This window comes from Sylvia atricapilla, chromosome 13 (genome assembly GCF_009819655.1).
Source record: "Sylvia atricapilla isolate bSylAtr1 chromosome 13, bSylAtr1.pri, whole genome shotgun sequence".
Classification (NCBI taxonomy): Eukaryota; Metazoa; Chordata; class Aves; order Passeriformes; family Sylviidae; genus Sylvia; species Sylvia atricapilla.
In genome coordinates, this window is record NC_089152.1 from 18,727,168 (window position 1) to 18,737,349 (window position 10,182).

The following is a 10,182-nucleotide window of genomic DNA, read 5'->3' on the forward strand; positions in this document are numbered from 1 at the left end:
TCCCCAGAGAATTCCTCTCTTCAGGAGGAAAATAACAACAGAATTAAGATATTTCCCCTTCTCCTCCCACCCACTTTTGTTGGTGTTTTTTTCTTTCCCAAGCCCTTGCCTGGGTGGAAAGACAAGGAACCCAGAGCTGAGTGGAAAACAGGGACAGTATCTATCCCAGAACAGATCTCCTTCCCAGTGGGGACACGACCCTTGCAAACAGGAGCCTCCACACATCACCCCAGAGAAATGTCTCCTCTCAGGTCTTGTTCTCCTGCTCCCCGAATCTGTGCATACAGGAACCATGCCCTCCAAACACAGCTCCTTCTCTTCCTGTCCCAGAGCCAGGTGCTTGGGAAGTCTGGACACAGGCTTTGCAGAGTAATAATTTAGAAGCTCCTAAAAGCACATTCGTGCTTTGCTCCTTCTTTTTCCCTACAAAAGTAACAGGAAATAACCACACGAGGCACTCGTACCACATCAGTCAAACCAGTTTTTCCTTTATTAGGCCCAACTTCACAGCACTTCCATTGTGACTCAATAAAGGAAGAAGTTATTTCAGGTAAGATTTAAAGTTTGTCTCTCCAGGTTACCGTGTACAATCAGGTATCAACAGTGAAATGCTTGAGTAATGCACCTGGAATAGAAAAGAACAGGGAAAAAAAAAAAAGCCCTTAAAGCAGCAGCCTAGAATCTCCACAAAATTTCCATGAGGTCCCAAATGAGTTAATCTCATTCCTTTTACCTTCAAAGTCTTGTTTAACCACCCTCAGCTCAAAAATGCAGGTACTGCATTCCCAGCACAGCTGATTCAGGACCCCCGGCACCAAGACATTGTATCCCAGGGCAAGGAGGAAAAGGACTTAAAAGATCCAGAATCAAGAACTATTTGTAGCAGTCTGACACATAACCTCACTATTCTAAGCATAATATTTTTAAAAAGTTTGTAAATGACACTGGTTATCTCCTGAGGAAACTGAGTTAAGAGGCTTCACTTCCACAAGGATTTTTACTTAGGGCTTTATTTTAGTCTGGGATTACAGCATATTAGGTCTTGCCTATGCTGTCTTTGCCAGGGGGTTTGGGGTCCAGGAGTCCCATGCCAAGAGTCAGGGAAGCAACATCAAACCTTACCAACAAGGTTTATGCTTTGTCCAGACCCAGTTCCTCTGGAGTGGAGATTCCAAGTTCACTCAAAGTTGGTCTAAGCTCCTGGATAACGTAAGGATAAATGTCCTTGTGAGGTCCTGCCTTGTCCTGAAAAAAAACCCCAAAAAACAAAGAATTAAGTTACTTCAACACACGTATCTCCACAGCCTCCCACTTAAGCCCTTGCTTGTGGCAGAACAGAGCTCCTGGTCTCTAGGGGCTGAAATAAAAGTCCTGGATTAACTCCCTGACAAGGCTGGCTTCAGGTGTCAAGGAGCAGGTTTCAGGTGTTTTCCAAGAGAGCTTTCTGAGTCACTTCTCTCAGTCCCTCATGAAGCCAGAAAGCTTCGTGCTCATCATGGAGCCACCGATTCTGGCAGCAGGAAAGTGTGCCTTCCCTTTGCAGCAGGAAAGAGCCAGGGGAAACTCCCCTGCTGCCTGACTCTAGCAATGGGAGCAGAGCAGTTTGCACCCACCTTTACAACTTCTAGGATGCGGACAGCGCTGGCAAAGTCATTTAACCGTCTGCAGGCTCTCAGAGCCGCGTCGATGATTTTGGGCTCCGGGACCAGGTCGTAACCAACCAGTGTGTTAATGCCTGTGGAGACAAGGAACACCAAGGGGAACTTGGAACCAGCTCGTGATGCTCTCAAAAGGAACCCCTTGCTGTCTACTCCCTTCCTCTCCAGCAGAAAAACCCAGCCAGGTGCTGCTGGAATGATCCCTCTGGCTGCAATTATCTGCTTATGCAATCACATTTTTAAGGCCTAGTTGGGGAAGTTTAATAAAACTTGGCAACTGCACAGCAAACTGGAGACGGCCAGACAAACACTCTGGAGGGAGTTATGGCCAAGCCATTAGTCAAAGTCTAAAGAAAAATGAGCATAGTAGAGTTCAGACACACTCTCCTTGGAGTGAACTTTACTCTCCCTCCCATCCAGGTGTTAAAATCATGGAATGGTTTAAGTTGGAAGAGACCTCAAAGATCATCCAGTCCACCATTCTGTCATGGGCAAGGACACCTTCCACTAGACCAGGTTACTCCAAGCCCTGTCCAACCTGACCTTGGACACTTCCAGGGATGGGGAATCCACAAAACGCCAGCTAAAGCTGTTACTTGTGGTCACAAAACTTCTATTTATTCCAGGCTGTGCTTCCCTGTTCCTCAACGTACCTTTCCTGAGCTCCCAGGCATCAATATCTGGCTTGTTGAAATACGTCACCCAGCGAGCATCAAATTCTTCATCTGACTCTTGTGACCCATGAGAGTAGCAGCGGGCAGGAAGCACAGCTGAATCCAGAAAAAAAAGGAACAAATTTGGAGCAAAATGAAGGTAACACTACTTTAGTCCTGACCTAGAAGCCATAAAATAAGGATTTTCTTTTTTACAGTCGCTCTGGATCAGTCCTGGATGAGCCCTGGGTGGATGCAACTTATTAAATATCATGGTTTATGTTGTGGCAAAGTGTCTCCTTTTTTCCATATCAGACTTCCAAAGTGTTCTCAGGGCAATGGGCAGAGCAGGGGAAAAAGAACAAAAACCAACTCTGGATGCCAGTCCTTAACAGGTTTTCTGGCATTCCCTTTCCTGTAAAATACAGGAATGCTCCCTCTTCCCAAAGCCAAGTGAGACTGAGAAGCTTTAACATGCACATCCTCCACCAACAAAATTCCACACGATTCCTACAAAGGGTCTCAAAAGCAAAGGTGTGAGAGATATTCCTTCCAACAGAAGGGATGGAGGAGGAGAAAAAATGATCAGTCTGTGTCTATCCAAGAGAAAACTCCTGGATGTCAAGGTTGCAATTGCATTAATAATTGACAACTAACCACAAAAGCAGATTGTATGTTAATGCACAAATCAGTCTGATATGATCATTAATTGGTTTCTCCACTCAGCACTATCAGAAATGGCTCATTTTTTGGATGAACTTGTCATTTTTTACCCCACACAGGTCGGAACAGTTTTCCAAGAGAACTAAACTGAAGAACCACAAGCCTGGAGCTTCCTTTCCCCACTGCTAATCTCACTCCACTAATATTTGCAGAGGTCACACACCAGATACGACCTTGGAGCTCAAAGCTCTGCTTCACAGAAGTCAAATTTAGCTCCTGACTTTTGATTTCTTAAACATAGCATGAACCATTCACAGTGATCAACTTCAGGGTTTTATTTAAATAAAAACAAACAACCCAACAGAACTGAGTTGTATTTTTGCTAATATACTTCTCTTTGGTCTCATTAATGACAGCCCAATTAGCAGGCCATTTGCTTTTTCAACAAAATTAAACCTGGTCCAACATTTCAGCTGCAATACTGGTTTATGTAATAGCAGCACGAAAATAGCTTTATTTATTTTAGATATGGAAAAGTAAATGACAAGCCAAGACTGAATTAAAATGCTCTTTTGCCTTCTGTAGGGAAATTCCCTCTCCTTCCCCCAGCTCCAGAGCAGACCTTTGACCCTGCTTTCTGCAGCAAATCACCTGCACACCTGAGCTCAGAGCAAGAGCAGGGCTCTGTAAATGCTCCTGCTCCCAGGACACTGCTAAAAACCCTTCAGGTTTCAGCTGGTTGAACGTGAATCCTTATTTTTCCTGAAGGGAAAAAAAAAATCCTATGGAGAAACACCTAAATTGAAGAGCTGAAATTCCATTTTAAGTCAAAATTTTAAGTGTTGCCAGGAGGTAAGTACAGACCATAGGAATTAAAACTCTGGATTTCCAGGGTGTGTTTCTCAACTGCTGCTATGTTTCTTGTCCACATTAATGCTTCTATCTGTATCTGCAGATTGGAGTGAGTGTCCCTCTGCCCTGAGTTTCAGAGGGGTCCATCAAGGTCACTGTCACACACAGGACGTGTGACAAGCCATGCCAACCTCACCAGACAGAGATTCCCAACTCAAAGAAGCAAAGGGCAAGCACCTTTACTTTAAAGTGAACTCAACCATTCACTTTAAGAGCCTGGGAAGCCTAAAAATCACCTAAAATGACACACAAAAAACATGTTAAAGCTTCTCCCTGAGGGCTGGAATTGGTCAGTTTTCTGCGGTAACAAGCACAGAAAAAAACCACACATGAAGAAAAACATTAATTCACTGAAACCCTGAGAACGAGGAGCCCATGGATTACACAGGGAAGGTTTTGTAGATACAGAATCCTCCTGCAAAGGGGTCTTATCAGCGCTAAGGAACACAAGACCTCGGTAAAGAAGAACACAGAGCATACTGGAAACGAGGCCCAGAAGCAGCCGGGGTTCAGCAGTTCAAAGGAACAACAAGCAAAGATTTTTAGTGGATTTAAAATAACAAAAGGCCAAGGGTGTTGGGCAGCATCGAAGGAATCCTGTGCTTATTATTTAAAAAGACGCAGACAGGCTCCAAAAGGCAGCTGCTTAACTCACACGTGCCGCAACAGAGGCACCCACAAGTGTCCGAGCATTATTAATGTCCGTTAATTAGGTATTAATTGCAATGCAGAAGTTAATTAGGCATTCGCTGCGATGCACAGGCAGCGCATTCTCCGCAGTCTCTGCCTTCCAGCCCTGCCACCTTGGCCACCACCATCACACCACGCTGCCTGGGGCTAGTCCTCCTCTTCCCGCTATTAACTCACAATAAGGTGTTAATAAAATAAATAAAATTAACTGAGGTGTTAATTAGGAGCGCGAGGGCCGGCGCGGAGCTGGAGCGGAGGTCACCGCCGTCCTCCATCAATGTCACCTTGGCGGGGGGCGCGGGGGAAGCGCGGCCTGCCCCCGCCGCAGGCCCGGGGGTGCCCGGTGCCCCGTGAGGCGGTACCGGCGGGGGTCCCGGTGTGGCGGCCGGAGCGGGCCGCGCTAGGCCGCGGGGTCACCGCAAGGACACGCCGGGCCCCGCCGCCTCACTGCCCGCCGGGCCGGGAGCCCGGGCGCCGACCGCGGCGGGATTGCGGCAGAAGGGACGGAGACGAGTGCGGCCGCTCACCTGCTGGGCCGGCGGGCCGGCGGACGGCGGCGCGGAGGCCGGAGACGGCGCAGCGGCGGAGGACAGAGGCGCTGGCGGCCAGCATGGCGGTGGGCTGTGAATGAGGGAGACAAGCACCGGGGGCGCGCCGCTGGCTCCCGCACCGGGAGGGAGGGACGGAAGTGAGGGCCGGCGGTGCGGGGGCGCGCAGGCGGGTACGGCGGCGCGGCGGGAACGCACCGGCAGCGCGGGAGGGCGGCGCGGCCGCGGGGACGGGCTGGGGGCGCGGCGGGGCGGGGCCGGCCGCCATCTTGGGGCGGGGCCGCCCGCCATCTTGGGGCGGGGCCCGCCGCCATTTTGTGCGTGAGGGAAGCTGCTGGAGGGTGCCCTCAGCTCGGCGGGCAGCTCCTGAGCCGTGTTCGGGCTCGGTTTGAGGGGTTCCGGCTGCTGCTGTGCCCGTTTAGCCGAGCCTGTACTGCCCTAATGCAGCCTCCCCGTCCTTGGCAATGGGCTCCACTCGGTCCCTGTAAGGGGAATGGTCTCAGGGTGGCTCTGCCACCAACCGCACCGACCCGAGCACGAAATCGCGCCACAACTCCTCCCTGGGGCTGTGCCTCAGCAGTGCCGCACAAAACCTTCGTGATAGTTCCACTCACCATGTCCCCTGGTATCATCGCCCCATCGTCCTGTTTAATTCTATTATTATTATTATTATTATTATTATTATTATTATTATTATTATTATTATTTTCTCATACAGGAAGCCATCAGTCCACAGCCAGCAAAGCAAGGAGGATAAAATCCCCAGTGCTGCCTCTGTGCAAACTACTGGCCTATGAGATCAATTAAAGAGATGTTGCAAATTAATAAAATAAGGAGAAATAAATTCTTTTCATTCTTTTTTTACTTGCTCAGAGAAATGTGAAGGGCTATTAGTGCTCTAATGTGTGGCTCCCACAGTCTTCAGTCTCTGATCAGAGTGTTTATTAATAAATAAGAGGAATTTATTCAGGCTCTGATCCGAGTGTTTATTAATAAATCAGAGGGATTTATTAATGACAAGTTTATGAATTAATTTTATTAGTGATTTTTACAGCACTGGGGGTAGGTGCCTGTACCTGGTGCTCCCATGTGGGGTGGAGGGTTGATCCTGAATGGGGTCTGCACTGGAGAAAGGAACTGGGAAGAGCTGGATGGGACAGAGCCCAAAGCTTTCCCAGCCCCAAACCCACAAAAAGAAAAATTAACATTACAAAAAAAAAACCAGTTGGAAATTAATGTTCAAGTGAAGGGAATCAATCTGCATATCTGCATCAGGGCAGATAAACACAAGCCTCCTGCTCGAGGAGCAGCTGCCTGCTGAGGGAGATAACAAGGTCACTGCCTCACAAAATAGACCCTGCTTCCTCCTCCTCCTCCTCTCCTTTCATTCCCGCTCCCAGCCAAGCAAGCCCTTGACAAAGCGGGAATGCTGACTGTCCCTGTAGAGCAGGAGTGAGGCAGGGAGATAAGGCAGCTGCAGCCAGAGAATCCCTCACACGTGGATTTTGGGAAGGGTTTGGTCCTTAATACCGATTATTTCATCCTGCAGTGCCCCTGGGCTTGGCATCCCATAACCCATTCCCCAAATCTCCCCTGTCCCCACTGGAACTGGGGCTTTGCCAGGTGCTGCTGTGCCAGCACAGGAGACCTCAATCCCATTCTTCCAAAGAACAGAGTTTGGCTAGGATCCCCTCGTCCTGAGTTGGCAGCGGCCTTCACTGTGCTGATCCATGCCACCACCAGCAGCCAAGATCATCCCCACATTTTCCCATAGACATATCTCAACTATTTCTAAAGAGCTTTTATTTTGCGTTCATTTCTCTTCACCCCCTGGAAGTAGCAGGGATTTTGCTCCAAAGAACTCTGCAGCCAAGGCATAACCCCAAACCTCCTCATCCTGTGCTGTGCACTGCATCCAGTCACAATAACCCCCCACCCAACGCTTCCATCACCCCCAGCTCCCCACACCATGGTTTCCCCCGACTCCAGACCAGAGTATCCGATGCAGGTTTTTTATTTCCTTGTGCTGTCTCACAGGCAGGCAGCACAAGTGCAGCTTGGCTCCGTGGATGCAGGGAGGGAGCAACCTCTGTGCTTGTTTGGGTGGGTTTTTTGGGATGAATCACAGCCCCGTAGGATGCTAAGCCCAGCCTTAATAACTCTGACAGCTCCTCAGCAGCAGGTTTGATAATGAAGGTTTTATTCCAGAAGCTTGGGGCAAACCCATCTCTCCTGATGGATGAGGCATTGCAATGGGGAGTGGTGGTCATGGTCCGGGCACCCCTCAGCTGCTCTGGCTCCGTGGGAGTCGCTGCAGGATGTGGCTGGTGGTCACAGTGTCCCTGGGTGGCTGAATTAGAGGTCACCAGCTCCCCCCCCAACATCCTCACCTGCTTCAATCCCTAACCAAGAGATGATGGGTTTAATCTCACACCAAATCTGGGGACCCCCATCCACAGGGTTCAAGGAGCAGCAAGTGGGGACAGGTCAGGGGGAGCCTGCAGCCCCCCAGTGACCCTGGAAGGAGTGGAAATTCCTGCCTCAATAGCTGGCCGGTGGGGTGGGAGGCATTTGGGTCAGTGGTCCAGCTGGCCAGCGGTGGTCCCCGAGCCCGTGGGGCTGTCAGACACCTGTACCTGCAGCTTCTTGGGCAGCAGCTCCTCGCAGGGAGGTGGCAGCTGCCGCTTCAGCCCCGTGGTGGAGCATCCCGATGTGTCTTCTCCCACCTCATGCCGGGGCTCCGGGGGCTGGTATCCCGTCTGGTTGGGATCCAGGGGGTCCCGGGAGAGCAGGATGCAGATGGAGGGCACGTTCTTGTGGACAGTCAGGTTCTGTGCGGGGCCGTCAGGCGGTGGGTCCTGGTTCTCCCAGACCTCCAGCACGGTTTTGTAGCGTACCTTGGTGACCTGGTGGAGCCCTCCCAGCTTGCGCTTCATGATCTCCACGCAGGTGATGGTCTTGGTGACCGCCCTGCCACAGCCGCTGAACACAATCTGTCGCCTGCCCTTCAGCTCCATCTGGGCCATGGCAAAGTTCATCAGGTTCCTGATCTTGCTGCCCTCCTTCACTTTCATCTCCACCACGTCTGGGGGCAGGTCTGGGAAGGGCAGCGGCATCTCCTCCTCTGAGGTCCTCACCTTTCGGAAGTTCTCCATCCTGGGCTGGGTAACGGGCTTGGCTCTCCCTCCTTTGGCAGCCATCCTTCACCTCTTCCCGGTGGATCCACACAGGCTCCTAGCCCCCCGCGACCATAGCAGGGCTGACCTCGCCGCCCTCCAGCCCAGCCCTGCGTCCTGCAACCACCAGCCCCTTCCCCTCGGCTCTCCGGGGGCTGGCAGGGGGCTCGGTGGCAGTGCCAGAGGCTGTCTCCTGTGGAAGACAAGGCTGCAGGATCCCCTGGATACTCCCAGTTGCTCCCAGCAGGGATAACAGCCGGCTCCAGCTCTCCGTGATGCTTGGGCTCCTCCGCTCCCACTGCAGCATTCGCTTCTGCTGCTCTTTGCTTCATTCTGGACTTCAGCAGCCCCCAGAGCTGTTCTGTGTAATTAGCAGATCCTCCCCCTCTCCCTCCCCTTCCTCCCCTCCTCCTCCTCCTCCTCCTCCTCCCCTGCTCAGCCGCCCATCCCAGCACCCAGCTCCTGCCTTCATCCCTGCCAGGCAAAGGGGAGGGCAGGGAACCCAGGTCTCTGTCCCGGAACAGAGAAGGGAAGGAGGGGAGGGTGGAAGGCAGAGGGAGAAGCTCACTCTTGCCTTCATAATGTTCCCAAAGTCCTGCCCCCTTAAAGAGAACCTGGTCCCTTCTCTCGGCGCTCGCTCCTCTCAAGGACACCCACTGCTAACTGCAAATGTCACCCTGCCTGCCTGTCCTGCAGCATTCCCACAGGGATGCGGAATCCCAGCCACGCTGTGTCCAGGGATGGCACAAAGATGCAGCAGGTACTTCAGGAAGTACTTGGGACTCTGAGCTCGACCCTTATTAGCCACGAGAGAAGCCAGTGGAAGCCGCAGCCAGGAGAAAGCCTGGCCGATGACATCGCAGGCGAGCATGCCTCGAGTGTGCCAGGGCTCTGCTCCCCCCAGCACCCCGCATCTTCAGTCGGCAGGAAAGCCTCGCAATTCCCAAAGCTCCGAGGAGCAGATGCCGTGGCAGAGCTGGTTTTCACGGGCGATTTCTCTCTCTCTCTCCCCTGCTCCTCCTCCTCCTCCATCCCTCCCTCTCCCTGCTGCTCTCCCAGTCCCTGTCCCTCACTCATCTCCACATCCCCAACGTGGAGCTGCCCACTGTGGGCTCACCATCACATGTACTGGCAACAAATCCCAGAAAAATCCCTGCTGCAGGCCAGGAGATGTCCCCTTCCTGCCCCCAATCCCTTCACGGAGCAGAGGAAACGTCCCTGCCCCAGGCTGGCCCTCTGCCCGCCCCTGTCACCTGCCTGTCCCCTCCCGCCCCGCTGGCCGGGGGATCATTGCACAGTGGAAAGACATGTGAGTATTGACTTGCAGTCAAATCTTATCGGCCTCTGGAGGCCCCTGGATTGGTTTCACTCTTAGCAGGGCTTGAAAAAATACATAAATAAATCGATCTCATGTCCGTGGAGGTGAAGGCAGGATGTGGCTGTCACCTCCTATCCAGGGAGGATCCCACATCCCTGTGGTCCCCAAAGCAGCTTTCTGTGGGTAGTACTGCCTAAATGGGGGTGGATATGGGACACTCCTGATCCAACAACCACTGGATTGGCATCTGGGTGGGTCTGTGAGCAGTGGGATGCGATGGGATCCTCTATCCACCAGCAGTGTGCTGGAAAACCCCTTGAGATGCAGAGCATTGTTTCCCAACCCATCTAATCCTCTCTGAGGCTCCTTGGGCACAGAGAGGGGAACTGAGGCAGGGCAGGCAACGCTTCCAGACTCACCCCCAGCACCAGATCCAGGCTCTGAGCGTTCCCAAGTCCCTTCTGGTGCTCTGCAGTAGTGAGCAAACCTATTCCCTATGCTCCTATCTTGGATTTGTCACTGCTATGAGACAAAACAATGACATTTCTCCATCTTTCCATTTGA

General features: G+C 52.0%; 2 protein-coding genes across 2 annotated transcripts; both read right to left on the reverse strand.

Moving 5' to 3' along the window:
* Positions 1-468: 468 nt before the first annotated feature.
* COX5A (cytochrome c oxidase subunit 5A) lies at positions 469-5,397 on the reverse strand. The gene is made up of 5 exons (XM_066328718.1): positions 5,104-5,397; positions 2,312-2,428; positions 1,614-1,735; positions 1,123-1,245; positions 469-625 (listed from the first exon to the last, which is right to left on the reverse strand). Exons 1-4 carry the CDS (start codon positions 5,390-5,392, stop codon positions 1,132-1,134), a joined length of 642 nt encoding a protein of 213 aa, XP_066184815.1. The 5' UTR covers positions 5,393-5,397; the 3' UTR covers positions 469-625; positions 1,123-1,131.
* A 2,160-nt stretch (positions 5,398-7,557) lies between these two features.
* Positions 7,558-8,624, reverse strand: RPP25 (ribonuclease P and MRP subunit p25). Its single transcript, XM_066328721.1, has one exon. The coding sequence runs from the start codon at positions 8,322-8,324 to the stop codon at positions 7,701-7,703; it is 624 nt and encodes a 207-aa protein (XP_066184818.1). The 5' UTR covers positions 8,325-8,624; the 3' UTR covers positions 7,558-7,700.
* Positions 8,625-10,182: the final 1,558 nt, after the last annotated feature.